Source organism: Myxocyprinus asiaticus, chromosome 40 (assembly GCF_019703515.2).
Source record: "Myxocyprinus asiaticus isolate MX2 ecotype Aquarium Trade chromosome 40, UBuf_Myxa_2, whole genome shotgun sequence".
Classification (NCBI taxonomy): domain Eukaryota; kingdom Metazoa; phylum Chordata; class Actinopteri; order Cypriniformes; family Catostomidae; genus Myxocyprinus; species Myxocyprinus asiaticus.
The window spans coordinates 39,225,914-39,251,300 of NC_059383.1; the positions used below are offsets into that span (position 1 = coordinate 39,225,914).

Genomic DNA, 25,387 nt, shown 5'->3' on the forward strand with positions numbered 1-25,387 from the left:
GTGTGTGTGTGTGATAAGAATAAAATATCAAAAATTTTGATAGTTAATTTGATAATTTAATTACATCAAAATTAAATAATATATTGAATAATAATATGATTAAATAAAAATTTTATAGTAAAATTTTATAAAACAGCACATATTCTTTTTAGAATACTTTTGCACACAAAAAGTATAAACGGCAAAATCTGTTTTGCTAAGTCTCATTAAGGATATTGCATTTGCTGTGATATATATATATATATAAAACGATAAGAATAAAATATTCCGTAATTATTGTCATATTTTATTATTATTACTATTATTATTATTATTATTATATTTTTATATTATTAATGTGCTATACATATTTGTAATAAAAATATAATGTAGGCTACATGTACTACAATATAAAATATTTAATTATATATTTTTTATAATTAAAAATATAAAATATTGACAAATATGAATAATGGTTGCATAATAATTTTTAATAGTTTCTTATCCACAAACACTGTAATTATTTAGCCTACATGAGTCTCAGTGGCAAAATCTGTTTTGTTGTTGTCATGAGGATGTTACAGATTTATGTGTGTTTGCAGTGAACAGGATAATCCGCGTGTAACCCTTTAGTGTCCGCGAGACTCCTGCACATCCGTCTGCGCTCACTTGTTTATTTCTTGCATTTCTCTGAAAAGGGTCGAGTCTCCTTTAAATATCAACTTGTGTCGATGCATTAGACAGAAACAGACTGAATGTGGCCGGCGATGTTTTAACCTGAACGCAGATATTAGACAGAGATCAATCATGGCTGCGGCTGGTGCTGATGAGAGACCGGAGCATCTCTGATCATCATCTGAAATGATGCCGCGCACGTTCATCATGTCTGTTCTCCGTGTGTAAATCGCGTGTGTTGCGGGCTGAGATGGTTCGGTTGGTCAGTGTTTTGGGTCTGGTGATGTTCAGCGTCGCTTTACTCATTTTATCACTCATCAGTTACGTGTCCATAAAGAAAGATTTCATCTTCACCGCCCCGAAATACGCCAACGCCGGCGGCCCGCGGATGTACATGTTTCATGCGGGGTTTCGGTAAGTAAACGTGTGATTTATATATAGGTGTTCATGAATAATGGCATAATGTAGGTGTTTATGTCTGTAATACTAGAGGGAAAGCGTTTTTTGTGTGCATGTCTGAACATATAGGCCTACATGTTGGTGAATGAGTGTGTGTGGTGTAATGTAATCATGTTATATCACTCGGAATGATTTACAGTGATTTTTGGAAAGGCCTCTTGTCCTTCTGTCATATCTCTGTGCGCATGCGCAGTTCAGTCCCAGATTATGAACCTGAGCTAACCTACGTTCTCATATTTCGCAGAGTAATGATTTCTTAACAGAAACAGCTGGCTGTGTCTTTCTATTCTAAGCTATTCTTCCCTAGTCAATTTTATTCCATTATTGTATTAAATTATATATATACTGTGTGTGTGTGTGTGTGTGTGTGTGAGTGTGTGTATGTGTGTGTATTTGTGTAGTGTTTGTGTGTGTGTGTATGTGTGAGTGTATGTACTGTATGTTTATGTGTGTGTGTGTGTATGTATGTTTATGTGTGTGTATGTGTGTGTGTGTGTGTGTGTTTGTGAGTGTGTGTGTGTGTGTGAGTGTGTTTGTGCGTGTGTGTATTTGTGAGTGTGTGTGTTTGTATGTGTGAGTGTTTGTGTGTGTTTGTGAGTGTTTGTGTGTGTTTGTGTGTGTGTGTGTGTGTTTGTACGTGTGTTTGTGCGTGTGTGTGTTTGTGTGTGTGTGTGTTTGTGCGTGTGTGTGTGTTTGTGTGTGTGTTTGTTTGTGTGTTTGTACGTGTGTGTGTGTGTGTGTGTTTGTGTGTGTGTGTGTGTGTGTGTTTGTGTATGCGTGTGTGTGTGTTTGTGTGTGTTTGTGTGTGTGTGTTTGTACGTGTGTGTGTGTTTGTACGTCTGTGTTTGTGTGTGTTTGTGTGTTTGTGTATGTGTGTGTTTGTGTGTGTGTTTGTGTGTGTGTGTGTGTGTTTGTGTGTGTGTGTTTGTGCATGTGTGTGTGTTTGTGCATGTGTGTTTGTGTGTGTGTGTGTGTGTGTGTTTGTGCGTGTGTGTGTTTGTGTGCATGTGTGTGTTTGTGCGTGTGTGTGTGTTTGTGCGTGTGTGTGTGTGTGTTTGTTTTTATGTATATGTGTGTGTGTGTATGTATTTGTGTGTGTTTGTGTGTGTGTTTGTGTGTGTGTGTGTTTGTGTGTGTGTGTGTTTGTGTGTGTGTGTGTTTGTGAGTGTTTGTGTGTGTGTGGGTGTGTTTGTGTGTGTGTGTGTGTGTGTTTGTGTGTGTGTGTGTTTGTGTGTGTTTGTGAGTGTTTGTGTGTGTTTGTGTGTGTGTTTATGCATGTTTGTGTGTGTGTGTGTGTGTGTATGTTTGTGTGTGTTTGTGTGTGTGTGTGTGTGTTTGTGCGTGTGTGTGTGTTTGTGTGTGTGAGTGTGTTTGTGCGTGTGTGTGTGTGTTTGTGTGTGTGTGTGTGTTAGTGTGTGTGAGTGTGTTTGTGCATGTGTGTGTGTGTGTTTGTGCATGTGTGTGTGTTAGTGTGTGTGTGTTTGTGTGTGTGTGTGTGTGTATGTTTGTGTGTTTTTGTGTGTGTGTGTGTTTGTGAGTGTGTGTGTGTGAGTGTTTGTGCGTGTGTGTATTTGTGAGTGTGTGTGTTTGTGTGTGTGTGTTTGTGTGTGTTTGTGAGTGTTTGTGTGTGTTTGTGTGTGTGTGTGTATGCGTATGTGTGTGCGTGTGTTTGTACGTGTGTTTGTACGTGTGTGTGTGTTTGTGTGTTTGTGAGTGTTTGTGTGTGTGTGTGAGTGTGTGTGTGTGGTTGTGTGTGTGGGCGGGTTTGGGAGGTTTACGAGGACTTTTTTTTAGGTTACAAACTGGTAATTACAAGGGTATTAGTCTATAAATGTAGTTTATGAGGACATTTCTAGTGTCTCCATAATTTAAATCACTTAAACATACTAAACGATGTTTTATTGAAAATGTAAAAATGCAGAAAGTTTTTTGTGAGGGTTAGGTTTAGGGGTAGGGTTAGGGTTAGGGGATAGAATCTATAGTTTGTACAGTATAAAAATCATTATGTCTATGGAGAGTCCTCATAATGATAGCTGCACCAACATGTGTGTGTGTGTGTGTGTGTGTGTGTGTTTGTGAGTATGTGTGTGTGTGTGTGTGTGTGTGTGTGTTTGTGTGTGTGTGTGTGTGTATGTGTGTGTGTGTGTGATTGCAAAACTTAAGTATTAGAAGTTCAAGTATATGTTCAAGCATATAATTTAAAAACTGCATGATGTTCCTTTGTATTACGTATTTATGTAAATACATTATATTTATATATATATATATATATATATATATATATATATATATATATATATATATATATATATATATATATATATATATTTACTGAATATATATGTTTATATGAAACTTAAGTATCTTGCCAGTAAAGTCTGGTTCTCGACTGGAGACTGTGAGCGCTGTCCTTGGTCCTGATTTACACTCGTGGCCGTTTCATTTCAGTCAGTAATCGGAACGCTTTCAGCCCAGCCAAGGTTACATAGCCGAAGATATTTTGATCAGAAGTGCTCTTGCGTAAAGTGAGGGTTGGCTTCGGTGGGGGATGACCATATGTTATTCAGCTCGACGGGTTTACTTTACCGATTAGTTAGCTATAAGTCATCTGAACTTTTGCCACATTAACTCAGCATTCAATTTTATGATTGGGCTGAGTGTAAAAATGCTAAATCTACCAAAACCCAGATATATCTGACATCAGCCAGACAAGTTTGATTGAAAACTGATTGATAAGTCAGTCCATGAATTGGTTGAGTGTCTCTGTTATATTCTGTGACTTGAGCTGTATCTATCCTGTAACCCAACACACACTTTGACCTCGGATGCAGTAACCCAGACTCAGATAACTTTGTTAATGTAACGGAACAAGCTTTAACAAATGAGAGTGAGAAAACGAGCAGGCGTTGACTCTAAAAGAGGCTGTTTAATTAGAGTAGGCATTGAGCGCTTCAGGCAGGGGGTGACTGACAGGGGGCTGGATGGGTCAGAATTGATTGGAAGCACTTTCAGCTGCACTGCCATCAGCAGGACATCAGGACCGGGCCTTCCTGTGAAGTGGAACAGAAACATTGCTTGTCTTTTTTCTGTGCCTCATTTCCTCTATCTGTCCATCTTCCCGTCAGGTCCCAGCTGGCAATGAAGTTCCTGGATCCAGCATTCACGTCGCTGAATGACGCGCTCAACGAGAATCTGCAAGAGTCCGACAATTGGAGGTTTAACAAGACTGCTTATTTAGAGCAAAGGTGAACATCACGTACATGAGCAAACTGCCAATAGTGAAGATATGGTTATTTTAATCTTAGATGTAGAGTTTCTGAATAATGAGAAAGCTCTTATTTTGACAACAATACATGGTATTACCATAGTACATGTGCAAAAAACATGATATTACAAAGGTGCATGTGCAAAAAGCATGGTATTACCATAGTACTTGTGCCAAAAACATGGTATTACCATAGTACGTGTGCCAAAAACATGGTATTACAAAGGTGCATGTGCAAAAAAACATGGCATTACCATAGTACATGTGCAAAAAATATGGTATTACAAAGGTGCATGTGCAAAAAACATGATATTTCCAAAGTACATGTGCCAAAAGCATGACATAACCATGGTAAAAGTGTAAAAAAACCATGATATTACCATAGTACGTGTGCAAAAAACATGGTATTACCATAGTACGTGTGTCAAAAACATGGTATTACCATAGTACATGTGCAAAAAGCATGGTATTACCATAGTACTTGTGCCAAAAACATGGTATTACCATAGTACGCGTGCCAAAAACATGATATTACCATGGTACATGTACAAAAAAACATGGTATTACCAAGGTGCATGTGCAAAAAGCATGGTATTACCATAGTACTTGTGCCAAAAACATGGTATTACCATGGTACATGTACAAAAAAACAAGGTATTACCAAGGTACATGTGCAAAAAGCATGGTATTACTATAGTACTTGTGCCAAAAACATGGTATTACCATAGTACGTGTGCCAAAAACATGATATTACCATAGTACATGTGCAAAAAACATGATATTACCATAGTACTTGTGCCAAAAATATGGTATTACCATAGTACGTGTGCCAAAAACATGGTATTACCATAGTACATGTGCAAAAAACATGATATTACCATAGTACTTGTGCCAAAAACATGGTATTACCATAGTACTTGTGCCAAAAACATGGTATTACCATAGTACTTGTGCCAAAAACATGGTATTACCATAGTACATGTGCAAAAAACATGATATTACCATGGTACATGTACAAAAAACATGGTATTACCAAGGTGCATGTGCAAAAAGCATGGTATTACCATAGTACTTGTGCCAAAAACATGGTATTACCATAGTACGTGTGCCAAAAACATGATATTACCATGGTACATGTACAAAAAAACATGGTATTACCAAGGTACATGTGCAAAAAGCATGGTATTACCATAGTACATGTGCAAAAAACATGATATTACCATGGTACATGTACAAAAAACATGGTATTACCAAGGTGCATGTGCAAAAAGCATGGTATTACCATAGTACATGTGCAAAAAACATGATATTACCATAGTACGTGTGCCAAAAACATGGTATTACCATAGTACGTGTGCCAAAAACATGATATTACCATGGTACATGTACAAAAAAACATGGTATTACCAAGGCGCATGTGCAAAAAGCATGGTATTACCATAGTACTTGTGCCAAAAACATGGTATTACCATAGTACGTGTGCCAAAAACATGGCATTACCATAGTACATGTGCAAAAAACATGGTATTACAAAGGTGCATGTGCAAAAAACATGGTATTTCCAAAGTACATGTGCCAAAAGCATGACATAACCATGGTAAAAGTGCAAAAAAACCATGATATTACCATAGTACATGTGCAAAAAACATGGTATTACCAAGGTACATGTGCAAAAAGCATGGTATTACCATAGTACGTGTGCCAAAAACATGGTATTACCATAGTACATGTGCAAAAAACATGGTATTACCAAGGTGCATGTGCAAAAAGCATGGTATTACCATAGTACTTGTGCCAAAAACATGGTATTACCATAGTACGTGTGCCAAAAACATGGTATTACCATAGTACATGTGCAAAAAATATGGTATTACAAAGGTGCATGTGCAAAAAACATGGTATTACCATAGTACATGTGCAAAAAATATGGTATTACAAAGGTGCATGTGCAAAAAACATGGTATTACCATAGTACATGTGCAAAAAATTTGATATTACCATGGTACATGTACAAAAAACATGGTATTACCAAGGTGCATGTGCAAAAAGCATGGTATTACCATAGTACTTGTGCCAAAAACATGGTATTACCATAGTACGTGTGCCAAAAACATGGTATTACCATAGTACATGTGCAAAAAACATGGTATTACAAAGGTGCATGTGCAAAAAACATGGTATTACCATAGTACATGTGCAAAAAATATGGTATTACAAAGGTGCATGTGCAAAAAACATGGTATTACCAAGGTGCATGTGCAAAAAGCATGGTATTACCATAGTACATGTACAAAAACATGACATTACCTTGGTAAATGTGCAAAAAACATGGTATTACCATGGTACATGTACAAAAACATGGCATTACCATGGCAACGCTGACTGCGCTGCTGAGCAGCACCTGGGGAAACACGAGGGAGAGAAGAAAACACCAGCACATGGGACAATCTGAGAGCTGGGTAAAGGAAACTGTCACGACCCTGCCAAAACAAGAATAACACAAGATCTACATGGCAGGATCATGACAAAAACATGGCATTACCATGGTATATGTGCAAAAAACATGGTATTTCCAAAGTACATGTGCCAAAAGCATGACATAACCATGGTAAAAGTGCAAAAAAAAATAAAAACATGACATTACCATGGTACATGTGTAAAAACATGGTATTAACAAGGTACCTGTACAAAAACATGGTATTACCATTGTACATGTGCCAAAAGCATGATATAACCATGGTAAAAGTGCAAAAAAACATGGCATTACCATGGTAAATGTGCAAAAAAAAAACAAAAAAATATGGCATTACCATGGTAAATGTGCAAAAAATTAATTACCAAGGTACATGTGTATAAAATATTATATTGACAAGGTATGTCTGCAAAACGCATGTATAAACCATGGTAAATGTGCAAAAACATGGCATTACCATGGCATATGTGCGGAAACATGGTATTACAATTGTGCATGGCCAAAAAAACATGGTATTACAAAGATAAAGTGCAAAAACATGGTGTTACTATTGTAAATGTGCAAAAACATGACCTCACCATGGTACATGTGCAAAAATATGGGATTAAGTACACAAATAGGTAGAAATTTGAAACTGTATTAAATAATTTTCAAATCCCAATGCTATTGCTAATTCTGTGGTTGTGTTCAGTTTGATTCGCTCTGATTTTGTCTCATTCTGATATTGTTGCATCTGCCTTCTGATCTGCTTCTAGTAAAGAGATCGCCCAATACATCGACGTACAGCACAACTTCACCCTGACCAAGAGCAGCGTACGTGTGGGTCAGTTAATGCACTACGACTATTCCAGTCACAAATACGTCTTCTCCATCGGTGAGAACCTAAGGTCTCTGCTTCCAGACTCTTCACCCGTCCTCAACAAGCGCTACAACACCTGTGCTGTTGTAGGTAACAGTGGAATTCTCACCGGCAGCCGCTGCGGTCCTGATATCGACAAGTATGACTTTGTCTTCCGCTGCAACTTCGCGCCCACCGAAGTCTTCCGTAGAGACGTGGGGCGTCGGACCAACCTCACGACCTTCAACCCCAGCATTCTGGAGAAATACTACAACAACCTCCTGACCATCCAAGACAGGAATAATTTCTTCTTGAGTTTGAAGAAACTAGATGGAGCTATACTTTGGATTCCTGCATTTTTCTTCCACACGTCAGCCACTGTCACACGCACGCTCGTAGACTTCTTCGTAGAGCACAAGGGTCAGCTCAAAGTGCAGTTAGCCTGGCCGGGAAACATTATGCAGTATGTGAACAGGTAAGAGCATTCAGACATCTGGCTGTCAATGGCAATACCATGATACATGTAAAAAAAACAAAAAACATGGTATTATCATATTACATGTCCCAAAAGCATGATACTACCATAGTGCATGCCCAAAAATGGCTTTACCATAGTATGTGCAAAAACATAGATTTACCATAGTAGAAGTGCAGAAAGCATGTTATTATTATGGTACATGTGTAATAAACATGGAATTACCATAGTGCATGTGCAAAAAATGTGGTATTAACATGGTAGAAGTGCAGAAAACATCTTATTATTATGGTACATGTGCAAAAGATCATGGTTTACCATAGTGTATGTGCTGAAATTACATGGTATTAACATGTTAGATGTGCCGAAAACATGTTATTGCTATGGTACATGTGTAATAAATATGAATGACAATAGTATGTGTGCAAAAACATGGTATTAACATGGTAGATGTGCTGAAAACACATGGTATTAACATGTTAGATGTGCAGAAAACATGTTATTATGATGGTGCATGTGTAATAAACATGGAATTACCATAGTACATGTGCAAAATATAATGGTTTTACCATAGTATATGTGCTGAAAACACATGGTATTAACATGTTAGGTGTGCCAGAAAACATGTTATTACTATGGTACATGTGTAATAAACATGAATGACCATAGTATGTGTGCAAAAACATGGTATTAACAGGGTAGATGTGCAGAAAACATGTTATTACTATGGTACATGTGTAATAAACATGAATGACCATAGTATGTGTGCAAAAACATGGTATTAACAGGGTAGATGTGCAGAAAACATGTTATTACTATGGTACATGTGTAATAAACATGAATGACCATAGTATGTGTGCAAAAACGCATGGCATTAACATGTTAGATGTGCAGAAAACATGTTATTATGATGGTGCATGTGTAATAAACATGGAATTACCATAGTACATGTGCAAAATATAATGGTTTTACCATAGTATATGTGCTGAAAACACATGGTATTAACATGTTAGATGTGCCAAAAACATGTTATTACTATGGTACATGTGTAATAAACATGAATGACAATAGTATGTGTGCAGAAACATGGTATTAACAGGGTAGATGTGCAGAAAACATGTTATTACGATGGTGCATGTGCAAAAAACATGGTATTACCATAGTATATGTGCTGAAAACACATGGTATTAACATGTTAGATGTGCAGAAAACATGTTATTACTATGGTACATGTGTAATAAACATGAATGACCATAGTATGTGTGCAAAAACGCATGGCATTAACATGTTAGTTGTGCAGAAAACATGTTATTACTATGGCACATGTGTAATAAATATGGTATTACCATTGGAAATGTGCAAAAAACAATGTGTTACCATGGATTAAGTGCTTAAAAAAAGTATTCCCATAGAATGTGGGCAAAAACATGGAGTTATCTTGGTAGATGTGCAGAAAAATTTTAATATTATGGTACATGTGTAATAAACATGTTATTACCAAATTCTGCCAACAGAATCTTGCTGTATTTCGCAGTAGCAAATACATGGCGCAATCTCACAGTATCAATTTAGTTCAGCCCTTGATAGTTACTCTGAAACAGAACTGCTCACTTTAGTGAGAAACAAACCATCCTAAAAACATCTCCAGATATTGAATGCACTGACCAAATAACCTCATGTAAATATATAGTTTGTGTTTGCAATTTTTCATAGGTTTTTAATTCCATTTTTAGTCAAATATGTTAATATTACTAACAAAAAGTACCATGATACAATAGCATGTTTTTTTGGACATGTACCATAGTATTCTTTAAAGTTACAAATAGCATGGTATATGTATATGGTAGCCATTTAGTACCATATTGGAGTACCATGGTAATACCACCTGATACTATCACTCTACCTCACTGTTGCCTGACTGGAGCAATATATGAAGTGTAGTTTTAAGGGAGATAAAGAATGTTAAAGGGAAGTAAAAGATGAGGTTATGAGAGCCACTCTTAGTGAACACAGTGAGAGAGAGTTGATGTGTCTGTACTGGATTTTAACCCATCAAACCATTAAAAGTGATCTGTTGTCCTGTAATCTTCCGCAATCCCATTAAACACAGTCCGTTCTGCTCCGACTTGACAGAATTAACCCTGTAAGAGGCTAACGGGCTCCATAAGAAGCTTTAATGGATGTTCAGTTTAAACACATGGAAGCATATTGTACAGGAAATGCACCAACATCCATACACAAACAAAAGCTGTACACATAGTCACTGCCAAACAAAACAGCATAGACATGCTCTTGACGGTTCTAAAGGGTGGCAGCAACTTTATGCTGCCTGATAAGATACCTTGTTTTGGCCAAATTCTAAAGCATATATCCTTGTATTAAAATGAATGGGAGAAATTGGAACGCCCAATATGGTGGATGTCCCGCCTTTCAGGTAAAAGAGACAATAACCTTTTAGATACAGACATCGCCTGTCAGTGAACTTGAGAACGTGCATGCACATTAGCTGAACCAGCCTGAACAATAGCACAACTTATGATATACTGTAATTGTTGTCAGATTTGATCGATGATTTGAAATATGTTCTTTGATCGTAATCTCGACCAACCGTTTTGGAGATTTCGGTCTTTCCCCATTCAAGTAGATAGAAGCTGTACTTTCATACCGCTTGTATCTATAGAAAATAGCTGCTTTCCAAATCATTCATTTATGAGGTTCCTTTTCAGTTTGGACGCTACCTTAGACCTCGTCATTTGAACAAATTTTGCTACGTTTGCACCACACGTGTCCTGTATTAGCATGCCGAAAAGTTGGCAACCCCACACTAGAATAGAGTTTTCCTCCACCGAAAACGGGACGCTTTGAAAATGCTCTCCACTACTGCATACTTGGGAAAACTATGATGTTAGGAAACAGAAAACAGAGTTTTCAAACGAAAATTAATTATTGAGGATGTGGCCTTAGAAGGCAGTTCACTGTGTTTTGGAGTAGCCAGTCTCTCTCTCTCTCTCTCTCTCTCTCTCTCTCTCTCTCTCTCTCTCTCTCTCTTTGGGTCGTTGAACTAACCTTGCTCTGAGCAAAACTCTAGTGCCAGACCCAAGAGCAGAACGTCGCTGAACACACACACACACACACACACACACACATACACACACGCGTACACAAGGCTACTGACCTTCACAGTTGTGTTGGTTTTTTTTTGTTTTTCCATGTCACATTTTTCCTGCAAACACATTTGCCACTTTAGGTGAGGTACACAAGTTTTGTTGCCTGGGGGTTTATGGGCAACAACAGTTTAATGTGCTCTGGTTTACTGCCATTTACTGAAAACATGCAATATAAACACATTTGTCTTATTTCGTGAGCACATGAGCATGGACATTTGTGTTGGAAGTTTTTAGTCATAGTTTTTGCAGGAAAGATAATACCAAGATAAAAACCTGGTATTACCATAGTACATGTGCAAAAAACATGGTATTACCAAGTATGTGTGCAAAAATAGGGTATTACCATAGAACATATCCAAAACATGGTATTACCTTGGTACATGTGCAAAATAAATTTGTATTACCATAGTACATGTACAAAAAATATGGTATTACCATAGTATGAGTGCAAAAAAACATGGTACAACCATAGTACATAGGCAAAAAATATGATGTTCCCATAGTACATATACAAAAATCATGATATTACCATGGTACATGTACAAAACATCATGGTATTACCATAGTATGTGTGCAAAAAACATAGTATTACCAAGGTACATATCCAAAATAATGGTATCACTATGGTAGATGTTCATAAAAAACATGGTATTCCTATAGTATGTGTGCAGAAACATGGTATTGCCAAAGTACATATCCAAAAAAACATGATATTTTCATGGTAGATGTGCAACGGTTAATTTGAGGTGTACAGCAGATCGTACTGTACTGAGATCAGCTCATATGGAAAGATTGTGTTTGCTGTTGTTGTGCAAATGGATATAAATGGCCGCCTAAATGGGTGTCACATTTCACCCCAAATTAAAAACAGAAAATTATAAGAAATTGGAGTTGTGTAAGAAAATCCCTATATATTAGATTTGATGCTCACATCTATATTGTGGTGTAATCCTAAATGTATGCTAAATAAACTTTAAGAGCATTATCTTCCAGGAACTTGGACCAAAAACCATTGATGACATCATCTCCTGCTTAGAGAAGTCTTTAATGAAATGTTGTCAGGAATGAGAATGTCCCTTCCCCTAATACCACCTGCTTCTGACTTGTAATAGCAAGTAGCAAAACATGGTTCACTCCTGTGATGTAAACTAAAGGCTATTGGCTTTCTGAAAGAACAAAGGGACGACATGTCAATATGTCTCTCTCTAACTTCGTGGTTCGATAGGAAAGACGTCAACACAGGGAAGAAAACAGCACTTTTATGGAATCTTTAAAACTGTGCGCTTTGTGCCATTGTTTTCATGCCGATTAAACACATTTTCCGAAATTCCCGTTACTGTAATGCAATAAAAAAAATAAAAGGTTTGGTGAAATTCACCCAAATGCTCGCCGACCAGCCAACAGAATTGAAGCCTTTGTCTGCTGATACACACCTATTGATTTTGATAATCCTATTTCCAATTTACTGCATCTCGAAATATGAAAAGATCTGTTCATAAGGTTTCTGCATGCTTGTTTAAATAGTAATAAAAAACCAGAAAGACTAAAAATGACATTTTCATCTCCTGTTACAAACATTAAAATGTAATCAAACAGAAATGTCCTCTGTCGTCCGTCTGCAGGTATTGGAAAACCAAGCAGCTGTCGCCGAAGCGTTTGAGCACCGGTATACTGATGTTCACCCTGGCCTCGTCTCTGTGTGATCAGGTCCATCTGTACGGCTTCTGGCCCTTCGGCTGGGACCCAAACACGGGGAAAGAGCTGCCGTATCATTACTACGACAAGAAAGGCACCAAGTTCACCACCAAGTGGCAAGAGTCGCACCAGCTGCCCACCGAGTTCAAACTGCTCTTCAAAATGCACACGGAAGGCGTCCTGAAACTCAGCCTCTCCCACTGCGCCTAGAGGGCAAAGGTCAGGGCCAAGGGGTCAGCGGTCAGAATTCAGGGTTGCTTGGTTTTGCTAATGGACGTTTGTCAGGATTTGGGGGTGGCGTCGATTTTATTTCTGCAACTATCGACGTTGAGCTCAGTAGTGTTATTGGTAAATACTGATATTAATGGTTGTGTGAGTATTGATGACATCAGTGATATATAAGAGAGTTCTATGTGCTCAAAGCTTATATCAAATCAATTTAATATATCATAAGGCTTATACAAATTTATTATATTACAATATAGCCAGAATAGAATGCAAATATTACACAATATATATACTGTTTATCAAAGAAATAATTTAATATCTATGAGAATGTATGACAACTTTTAGCCATAATCCTTTAATTGAATAACTATTGCTTATATTCAGTGTTAGTGATTTGAACAAACCTCTAACACTAAGTATTAAACGTTCAGTGTGTAAGTGGTCCTGCAGTGTTTGTGCTGAAGATATGAATGATTACTTTACTATGAGATCAGTTGGTTGGACAATAAAATAAGCCATGTATTTGAGCCATGTATAGAGACCAAAATATTACCCAGAATTGGCTGTGGGCTCTTTTGACTTGGACCAGAAAAGCGAGTGAAGTGCAACACGCTAAAAACCACTTAGAACATCTTAGCAACCGTACAGCAATGCCCAGCATCTTGGCAGCAACTTGTGCAAGTGCCACTCACATTTTCAAAATAAAATGTAAAAATCTAGTTTTGTAAATAGTCACAATTCCATAAAAACAATACAAAAGGACAAAGAAGACACTACGCTCATTTTCTGCTGTCTAAAGACAGTTTAGGTTGGTCTACTTGGTTTTATTGTTGAAGTATTGGATTTAAACAGATGTCGTTAGTTAGTAGGCTCTTGAAATTCTAATCAGATCGCTGAATTACAATTGGACACAATGTGTACCAATCCCTCAGATTGTACTGAGCGTAACAGTGCCTGCCCGCTTTTACAGCTGTATTGGTTCCGGAAGTATTTTTCCCATCGATTTTTTTCCATTGGTGTTTAATAAAATCCTTCATAAAACAGTCGTAAGCTATGACCCAAAGCAACCAGCTCCAAGGTGAATCACAACATCACAAACTTAAAAAGTATACACAAAAAGTATTTGAAAATCAGACAAAATGCAAGACTGTACTTAACTTCTTTAATAAGGGAATGAACTACAATCCCATGAAGCATTGCGAATTATGTACTCGAATTAAAAATTATAGAAATATGTGAAACTATTGAATTAAAGTTGTGATTAGAAGAAACAATATCTTTAAAATTTGGTTTCAAAATATTCAGCTATATATATATAGCTATATATATATATATATATATATATATATATATATATATATATATATATATATATAAGTAGTTTGAGAGTATAGCCAATCTAAAGAGCTCTTTTGGCACACATTGTTGGCCGTGGATCTCTGATTGGTGGATCTCTGTTGAGGATTATGGGTAGTGTAGTTCTTCATCCAAAAAAAATCTGCTATTACACTTTTTTGTTAAATGAAGTTGAAATACCGCAGTCATATGCTTCAACAGAAGCATATACCATTGATTAACAACCTTGGAGCTCACAGTTGGTCTGTCTTTAAAGGTTTATTAGTTAGTATATTATAATGTTAGTAATCAGTTCCCATATGGAAAAAAATGACATTCCTTTTTACTTCCGGAACAAAAACGGTTGCGCTCTATAGACTCTGGGCATTCAGGTGTAACATTGAATTACAACTGGACACAACGTGTGTCAATCACTCTGAGTGTATCAATATGAAGCCAGTAGTGATTGGCTGGTGAGCTTTCAGAGGGCTTCAAAATTATCAATGTTTACTTATCAATCAAAAATATTATTTAAGTAATGAGTTGTAAATTTTGGGCCAAGGGCTGTTACACTGCAATCAGTATTTTGTCTTGTTTTCCAGTAAACATATCTCAATATGCTTAAAGGGATAGTGCATCCAAAAATGGAAAATCTGTCATCATTTACTCACCCTCATGCTGTTCCAAATGGTATAACTTTCTTTCTTCTGTGGATCACAAAAGATGTTAGGCAGAATGTTAGCATCACTCACCAATTACTTTCATTGCATCTTTTTTCCTCTAAATATCTCACAACTTCTTTTGTGTTCTAGGGTTGTTTAGATTCTTACAAATCTTATAAAAATATTGATTAAAAATGTTTTTGTTTTTTTCACAGTGTAGGGTTTGTTCATGTCCATTTATTGGGGCAAATGTGTCATTATATGTTCACAAATAAATACAAGAATGTGTGCACATTATGAGCATGTGAGTTTGCCATTGACACATGCTTATTGTTTGTTTGTTTGTTACTGTGTGTGTGTGTGTGTGTGTGTGTGTGTGTGTGTGTGTGTGTGCACGCAGCGTTTCCTTAGAAAAGTAGAGTCGTATTCAGTTTGCAAAAACCAGGTCATGTCAAGATGTTCTCTTTTAACCTTAACCTTCTGTTATTAAAGTACCCTAAATAGTTTATATGTAAATGTATCAATATATACAGTTGTAGTCAGAAGTTTACATAGACTTAGGCTGAAGTCATTAAAACTAATTTTTTAAGCACTCCACAGATTTAATATTAGCAAACTATAGTTTTGGAAAGTCGTTTAGGACATCTACTTTGTGCATGACACACGTAATTTTTCCAACAACTGTTTACAGGCCGATTGTTTCACTTTTATTTGACTATATCACAATTGCAGTGGGTCAGAAGTTTACATACACTAAGTTAACTGTGCCTTTAAGCAGCTTGGAAAATTCCAGAAAATGATGTCAAGCTTTAAGAGCTTGTAAGCTTTTTTTTATTAGCCAATTAGCTTCTGATAGGAGGTGTACTGAATTGGAGGTGTACCTGTGGATGTATTTTAAGGCCTACCTTCAAACTCAGTGCCTCTTTGCTTGACATCATGGGTGGCTCCAGGGCTGGGCTACCGGGGCTTAAGCCACGAATGTTTTCCATAAAGCCTTGAATGTTTTGATCACCTTTTTGTAGTAACGTCATAAGTACCAGTTCTTGGGTATCAAGTTGATATGAAAACATATTACATTTTATATGTTAGGGTAATATACTGTATATAAATGAATGATTCCTGTCTTTCTATGGTATTGACAACACCAAATACAGACTCAATTCAGTAACCATGAGCTCTCTTGTTGGCAGCTGCTTTCCAGCTCTCATGTAACCTTTGTGTGCACATGCAAGAAGAGAGTTTGAGGCACAAGATTGCGGCTGTGTACTGTGTTTAGTTGGTCCATCCAGATGCAGTTAAGTACCAAATATTTAGATGTATAACCCTGAAAACAAGAAGTAATATATACAGGTGTATTTGAGGAATTTGCTAACTTTAAAGTCACGAGCCAGGACATTTGCGTGTTTGCAAAACTCTTTATTAAGACACGATACATTAAACAGAGCAAACTTTAGGCGATCTAACTATTATTTTTCATCTCTAGTGCCTATTTTGCCTGTTTACAACCAGCTTTCTTGTAAATTAACTGAAGCACCTGACGAATCAATGAAAACTGTATACAGCCGTACACAATGTGTGTCAAACTACTTTTTAAAATCTCGTTTTAAAGTATAGGTGATAAAAGCATGCAATTGAGACAAATGTTAATGTGACTTCTTTAGTTTACTATATAAATGACACATCATAGATGTATTCAGGTTTTTATCATAAAGTGTATTATATTCTGATATTACATCAAAGTATGGCCCCATATCCACAGAGGTCTGGGGTAAGCCCCGAATGTCCACTAACCCTAGTACCGCCCCTGCTTGACATCACAGGAAAATCAAAAGAAATCAGCCAAAACCTCTGAAAAACTATTTGTGGACCTCCACAATTCTGGTTCATCCTTGGGAGCAAATATCCAAACACCTGAAGGTACCATGTTTATCTGTACATACAATAGTACACAAGTATAAACACCATGGGACCACACAGCCATCATACCGCTCAGGAAGGAGACGCATTCTGTCTCCTAGTGATGAATGTAGTTTGGTGTGAAAAGTGCAAATCAGTCCCAGAACAACAGCAAAGGATCTTGTGAAGATGCTGGAGGAAACAGGTAGACAAGTATCTATATCCACAGGAAAACGAGTCCTATGTCGACATAACCTGAAAGGCTGCTCTGCAACGAAGAAGCCACTGCTCCAAAACCACCATAAAAAAGCCAGACTACAGTATGTAAGTGCACATGAGGACAAAGATCTTAGTCTTTGGAGAAATGTCCTCTGGTCTAATGAAACAAAAATTTAACTGTTTGGCCATAACGACCATCGTTATGTTTGGAGGAAAAAGGGTGAGGCTTGCAAGCCGAAGAATATCATCCCAACTGTGAAGCATGAGGGTGGCAGCATCATGTTGTGGGGGTGCTTTGCTGCAGGAGGGACTGGTGCAATTCACAAAATAGATGGCATCATGAGGAAGGAAAATTATGTGGATATATTAAAGCAACATCTCAAGACATCAGACAGGAAGTTAAAGCTCGGTGGCAAATGGGTCTTCCAAATGGACAGTGACCCCAAGTATACCTCCAAAGTTGTGGCAAAATGGCTTAAGGACAACAAAGTCAAGGTATTGGAGTGGCCATCACAAAGCCCTGACCTCAATCCGAACTGAAAAAGTGTGTGCGAGCAAGGAGGCCTACAAACCTGACTCAGTTACACCAGTTCTGTCTGGAGGAATGTGACAAAATTCCAGCAACTTATTGTAAGAAGCTTGTGGAAGGATACCCAAAACATTTGACCCAAGTTTAAAGGCAATGCTACCAAATACTAATAAAGTGTAGGTAAACTTCTGACCCACTGGGAATGTGATGAATGTAATAAAAGCTGAAAATAATCATTCTCTCTACTATTATTCTGACATTTCACATTCTTAAAATAAAGCAGTGATCCTAACTGACCTAAGACAGGGAATGTTTTCTACTATTAAATGTCAGGAATTGTGAAAACGAGTTTAAATGTATTTGGCTAAGGTGTATGTAAACTTCTGACTTCAACTGTAATATATAAACACTATATACATCGATAAAGATTATTCTTAGAGTTGTTTGTTTATGGCTTCTCTGATGTGTTTGGATTGAGTTGCCATGCTCTGAGATCTTAGAATTTTAAAAAACAATGCAGAGAGCACATTACTGTAGACACAACACTAAAATCATTCTTTTTATATGAAACTCCATCCGTCGGCAACAATGAAACGCCTCAAAAAATTCAAACCAGTTCCATGGAGAGATTTCCATCATACGACTTGGATCATATGAAAGGGTACGACTTTTATTCCCATACAGACCAACCAATCAACAAACAGAATTACAAATTAATACAATACAGGCATTGATTTCGAGCTAGCCTCCCATCCAACACTTTTTTACCTTGTTACTCGTTCCATATTTATTTATGCAATACAAATGACTGATGTATGTCCATAACCTGAAATACGCTTCCCTCGCTCTTTCCAAACCTTGATGTTTCTCTTTCTTCTTTTGTAAATAAAAGTGATTTTGCCATTTAAATCATGGTTAGGTTTAGGGGTTGGGTTAGGGGTTAAACTTAGGAAAAATCGTACTAACATTGTTTGTTTGGTTTGTTTATTTTTCCTCTATGACAGTAAAAGTTAAAAGTTTCTGTGCGAACCAGCTAGAATGATTTCTAACGATTTTGCCATCTCATACTATTACTGTGAATTTTCAATGCGACAAGATTGGATATTTCCTAATTACTGGTTGATGCGTTTGTCATGCATAGACATTACAATGCATAAATGTGTGTTTTGTTATGTTTGATTGCTGGAGGTATTTCGATATTCAGGTATTATAGCTATTCAGCAGAAATTATGAACTTTAAAATGTGATCAGCTATGAATAATGGTAAGGCTTCATCCATCAACCAGTAAGATGTTGCTAAAATCGTTTACACATGCGAATTTGTTTTGCACGATCAAGCGGATTAACAAATTGATTGGCTGAGATGATTAACAGACAATTTGACTGGCTCAGACAGTGGACATGTTCCAGTACTTACTTACTGAAGCTCTATTGGCAAAATGCTGAAGCTTTAAAAAGTTTTGCTGATCCCTCTTGCCAATATGATTAGTCTGTCTCACTTATTTGTCTGCTTATCACTGACAGTAATGTGATTTAGCAAGCACATTTCTGTTTCGATGTTTCTCCATGTACACTATGTTAAATGTCAAAAATGAATGAATGTTAAAAGCTTTCTGAGCAAGTCAAACACATCCAGAAGAGTTCACACAACATAATAACATTTACCAAAGAACTTTACTCACAAACGTCTATCAAATGACTTCTGAAAGTTCTAGCAAAGTCAAAATTTCTCTTCCCGAGGCAAGTTTTGATTGTGTTTGGGATGTCATTTTTTCTCGTTAGTTTCTCGTTATAAAGTCAGTTATAAGTTGGACATTCGTAGGTTGATCTCCCCGAAATCAGAGCATCTCAACCAGCCCGACACAGCAACACTGGCTCAACCGTGAAACAATGAAAACAGTCACTATTTTTGCAATTCTGTTTGGTGGTAATAGTGGTGCAGAAATGACACACTTCACCTTCCAGAATGAAACAAAAAATGGTCCTGCTTTATATTAGGTGTTTTTACTTCTATGTACTAATATTAAAATACATACAATACAATGTACTTCTACTTCTTCTACATGTTGTTCTGAAAAATCCTCACAAAAGTTTGAGGTATGGTTCAGGGTTAGGTTTAGGTTTAGGGTTACGGGTAAGGTTAACAGTGTAACTACAGATGTAATTAAATGTAAGTACAATGTAACAACATGTACATACATAATAAGTACATTGTATCAAATGCATAAGTACATAGTAGTTAAAGACACCTAACATAAAGTCTGTCCAAAAAAATAAATACAGTAATAGTACATACAATAGTCTCTGCATGCAATGCAACAAATGCATAAAAAAGTGAGTAAATGTCCATACACTGATAGTATTTCTCCATATTTCCTTTTTAAGCAATGCAACTCTATATTATACTATATTTTTCTAAATTTGCTTTATTTCTTATTCACACACCTGTGCATACATGTACTGTAAAGAAGTGTAATGCGTTTTATTTTATTTTATTTTTCCAGTAGAGAGTTTGATGTATTTTCCATTGCAGTTTCAGAAAGCCTATTTAAACACATATCCCTTTCTGAATGCTGGGAATGTTTTGAAACTTTTTGTTTTCCATTTGCCTCTGCTCCATACAGACATTGTTTGTTGGGTGGCTGTATATTTATTTTTCACTGAAATTTAGCTTTTCAAAAACAAATGGAACCCGAGACTCTCTGAAAATCTTTCTGGGCACTTGAATGTTTAATGTCGTCTGTTATTTGAACAATACTGACTTCTTTTGATTGTACCTGTCTTTATTTCAATGGTCTGAATGTGTTTCGATCGTAAGATGCTCAGTAAGAAGTCAGATCAGATTTTTGGGTTTCAAAAAAATCATTTACGATATTAAAGCAAAACTCAAGAATAGAGAAGTGTGTATGTGAGGTATTTTGGGTTATTTTCTTATTTTAAAATCAGTGATCACTTTGGTTGTAAACGCAGAACTAAGTTCCTGTTGATGTTTCCATGACAACGTATGTTTCAGAGAGAATGGACAAATAAACGTGAGTTTCACAAATCAAGTTGTGTCACAAATGTCAGTTCATATGTTAAATCATTACAAAACATGAAACTATGAAACCAATAACAAAACAATGGTTACAACAACAAGTTAAACTCAAAATGTTGAAAAATGTCAAATGTTTTAATTGTGCTGCAATTTAAATGAAAATAATATTATTTGAGAGTGACAATCAATCCTATGAATAGAAGCAAAATTCTGCTCAACATTGTCCTGCACTTAAAATTGATTGACCATCTAATAGCCATCAGAAATATTCCTTAAGCAATAGATTTTGGCTATGTCTAGTTTACAGTTGTCATAAATCAGGGTTGTATGGTGATCTCTATGAGGAACAGTTCAATACTTCACCGTTAAAGAACACTTCACAGTAGATATTTAGGGTGGACTTTCCTTCAAGTACTTCTAAACATGATTTAAAACAACAACACAAGTGGTCTGTTATTGATAACCCATGTGCTGAGGAAGAGAGCACATTGATCACCATTAAAGGAAACATTATTTTTTATATTCTAAAGTCATAATGGCATATCAAATAATGTACTTCATACATACATTCATGCAATCGCATTTTCATTAAACAACATTAAAGACAAAAACACAAAAACATTCAATCAATTTTGCAAACAGCAATATCATCTGTTAATATCTTATGCATTATACTTTGTGTTGTTTTGTAAACGTGGAGTGTATCCAGGCAGTTCCTGCAATCACAGCATTTGTGCACGTGCCTTCCTTGACCATTGAGCCTAAAAAGAGGGCTCAGAGTTTAAACAGAATGATGAAATAGCCCTCTCAGCTGGGTCTCTTACTGTTCACTTACTGTTTGAAGAAATGTAGAAATATCCACTTATGCACAATGAACTGTGTGTGAATTATTATTGCTTTAGAGATCATTTTAGTTTATTGGTTGCTTTTGTTGTTGCAAGGGACATTTATAAAATATCATAGGGGAAACCGGGACAAGTTGACACATGTAGGCTCAATATCTAAATAACCATATTTGAGACCAATAACCAATTTAAAAAATATTGAATACAATAATATTCTGGATCAATACAAGTTAAGTTCAATCGACAGCATTTGTGAATTAATGTTGATTACCACCATAAAAATAATAATAATAATAATAATTAGACTCATCCCACCTTTTCTTTAATAAAAGCACAAATGTGTGTTCCAGTGAGACACTTACAATGGAAGTCAATGGGGTCAATAATCTGTAAACATTAAAATACTCACTGTTTCAAAAGTATAGACACAAGACATAAACAATATGTGTGTTAACATGATTTTAATGTGATAAAATCACTTACTAACCACATCTGTGGAAAGTTATAGCCAATTTTACAACTTCGTTGCCATGACGACGTAACTCAGTGTCAAATAACTAAGTTCATCCACCTAGAGCAGTAGTCCGCCGTAAAAAAAAAAAAGACGATTTAAACAACTTTACAGATGAATTCATACACAATTTTTTACAGAAGATTTAACGTAAGTACTTTTATAAAATAATAAGCTGCATATTTCTGCCTTTAAATGCTCAAAAAATTGGCTCCTCCATTGTAAGTGTCTCAATGCAACCTCTATTTTTGCTTTTTTTAAAGAAAATAAATTTTCACATTATTTATAATTATCGACATTATGCCACAAATGCTGTTAATTGAGCTTAACTTGTATTGAACCCGGAATATTCCTTTAAAATAAAATAATTTGAGTAAATTCTATCCTCCAAACAAAAATTCCAATAACATCATACAGTATTTTTGTAATAGCTGTTGAGTAAACAAGCAAGCGAACAATAAAATCACACTGACATGCATTCAAGCAATGGAAACTAAATAATGACGGTAGATGTTTAACAGTTTTCGCAGGACTTGGCTATTTTTCATTAAAAGTCAGATCAGGGCAAGTTTTCACATGTGTTTTACTGCATATATTGTCATTTTACATTAATTACAGTTTCTATTGGCCAAAAATAAATAAATAAAAAAATGAAAATGGATTGATATGTTTGTATGTTGCCTATAATATTTTCGCTGTTTCATTAATTATTAGTTTCATAATTGTTTACTGTTTTAATTTCACTGAAAGACCATTAAAAAGCCTGTGACATCTTACCCCATATATTGTGACAACATGCCCCGTGGTGTCTATTCTCCTGGGCTAACCATAGTGGCTATCATGGATATGGTCAATAGATTTTTTGTTTGTTTTTTTATCAAAAAGACTTTAAGATGCATGTCTATGCACAAAATTGCTTTTCAAAAATAGACCTATCCTGAAAATATTCACTGGAGTAAAAAGTGTGACAACTAGCCCCAGTCTCGGATTCATTTTAATGGAGGATCTATGAGGAATTTGTTGTGTAGATGCTCTGTTGCATGTTGTGATCCTATAAGCATTTGGCACAGTTGAAATGGTTTTGCAGAAGCATTGATCTCTATATTGACCAGCACACTGTGTCTATATGCGGCTCTCTCTCTCTCTCTCTCTCTCTCTGCCTGTATAGGCCTGAGACCATACAACACTGTTGATCCTGTGACGTGTAAGTAACATCTTTGTGTGACTCTCAACTCTTCATGTTAAAGTGGTAGAATTGTTTAGTATAATTTAATCTGTGTGCTGCAAACTTCAGCCGTTTTGTGTTTTTTGTGTGAAGATCAATAGAAAATCAATTTGGAGAGGATTAAAAGAAACCAGCACACCAACTCTTTCCTTTCTCTGTTCTTAAAAGGTTTTGCACATTTTCTTAATTGTCATTATAAGAGACATTTTTAGACTCTGTTAAATTAATAAAACTATAACTATAATATAAGATAATAATGATAGAATTCATATTTCTTCCCTTAAAAAATAATACATGTATTATACAAAATGCAAACTTTCCCATGTCATCATACCATATTGCAAAAAACCATTCAGTTTTGATTTATGAGTTCACACACACAGTGGCGTATCCAGGACATTTTTACTGGGGTGGCCAAGATGGGGCACAGACCTAGTGTGGGGTGGCGATACCGGGAGAACCTTTATGAATGGCACATGATCAAAATGTGTAAATATCGCATTGCTTTGCTTCAGCATCGACACATGTAGAATAAATGAATTCTTAAACTCATGTTAGCATTCACTGAATTGTTTGTATTCAATATCAGACTGTTGTTTTGACATTTGACAGTTTTCTATTCCTGTTCTATTTCAACCTATTACAGTTTCTGGGAATCTCTGGTTATTTTAACATAACATCCATTTTTAAATCAGTAATTGTTTAGGAAAAGTCAGTCACACATTTTTAAGAGCTATTCTCATTGTAGAGAATTAATCTGTGTATAACATCAGGTATAGTGTATAATCATAAAAAGATACAAGTACAGGTGATAACTGATTGAGGCGCAATTCAATCAATCATTCAATCAATTATTCATTCATTTATTAGCTATAACTGCACTGTCCAGCAGAAACATTGTTAAACTGGGTACAAATCAGTGTGTGAAATTGGCTACGAGGGCTTATAGGTGTCTGTCTGGAAACCCCAAAATTGCAGATTGAGCTCTGAATACAGTGAAAAACAAAACTCTGTTTACAGTGTCTACTCAGGTTTATTTTCCACATGTTCTGATAGCTTCAATTACTTTGAATATTACCAAATAAAATAGTCAAATCATTTGTGGCATTTAAGTGCAATTTGCCCTGCCTCTGCATATTTAAAATTTCAAATAAGGTATAAAAACTTTGAAGATTTTATTGGTCTGACTGACCAATAATACACATAAAGAGCTCATAAATAACTCATGTAAAGATTTAAAGTACAGTCACAGCACAAACACACAGGTTAGCCATATATATAACTTTAGCTGTTGAACATATACATCTGTAAAACGCTTTACACACCTCCATCATTAAATCAGAAAACATGGCATTTCATATTTCATGTCAATATAAAGATAACATGCTGAATGTGGTGTAGGGTCTAGCTTACTCTTAAACCTAGCTACTGTAACAATGAAAAAATGTTTTCACATTCACATGGAAATTCGGGATAAATTAAACGTTAGATTAGATGAACATACCTCTCAAATAACAGCTTTCTTTTTGACCACAAATCGACGTCGTCAACTCATTGGAAGTTGGAGGTGGACGCTAGCTCGTGTCAGCTTCGTGCTTCTGACCGACCGTTATACTCCAGACCTGGCGCCCGCTGCCCGCGACCTTTGGCACCTGCCTGGCCACCCGCGGCCTGCCCCTCCCCCCACTGATCAAAGATCAGCTCACACAGCTTCAGTCCCACCACTACTATAATGGTCAGAAATATAAAACTGACCCTGGGTCAGTGTGGCTCTAAATCAACAAATGACCTGAGATGTCATCTTTGATTGACAGGTGTTTCTACTGGTTCTTCGTTCTTGTGTTGATGAACATGATGAACTACCATTCAGCTCT

At 36.3% G+C, this 25,387-nt stretch overlaps 1 protein-coding gene and 1 long non-coding RNA gene across 2 annotated transcripts in view; one reads left to right on the top strand and one right to left on the bottom strand.

Annotated features, from left to right (window-relative positions):
• The first annotated feature begins 472 nt into the window (after positions 1-472).
• On the top strand, positions 473-14,516 carry LOC127430862 (sia-alpha-2,3-Gal-beta-1,4-GlcNAc-R:alpha 2,8-sialyltransferase-like). Its single transcript, XM_051680989.1, has 4 exons — positions 473-1,068; positions 4,239-4,358; positions 7,607-8,164; positions 12,954-14,516. The coding sequence occupies exons 1-4, from the start codon at positions 905-907 to the stop codon at positions 13,234-13,236; spliced, it is 1,125 nt and encodes a 374-aa protein (XP_051536949.1). The 5' UTR covers positions 473-904; the 3' UTR covers positions 13,237-14,516.
• Positions 4,037-25,387, bottom strand: part of LOC127430882 (uncharacterized) — a 26,252-nt gene continuing 4,901 nt past the window's right edge. The window contains exons 2-4 of the long non-coding RNA XR_007895505.1: positions 25,018-25,387; positions 15,261-15,296; positions 4,037-4,305 (exon numbers count right to left, since the gene is read on the bottom strand). The exon at positions 25,018-25,387 is cut by the window's right edge and continues 831 nt beyond it. This is a non-coding gene — a long non-coding RNA (uncharacterized LOC127430882). The remainder of the gene's footprint in view (positions 4,306-15,260; positions 15,297-25,017) is intronic.

Coding starts and splice junctions, on each gene's coding strand:
- LOC127430862 (XM_051680989.1), top strand. CDS start 905: ATGGTTCGGTTGGTCAGTGTTTTGGGTCTGGTGATGTTCAGCGTCGCT. Junction 1,069..4,238: donor ATGTTTCATGCGGGGTTTCG/GTAAGTAAACGT, acceptor TCTTCCCGTCAG/GTCCCAGCTGGCAATGAAGT. Junction 4,359..7,606: donor ACTGCTTATTTAGAGCAAAG/GTGAACATCACG, acceptor ATCTGCTTCTAG/TAAAGAGATCGCCCAATACA.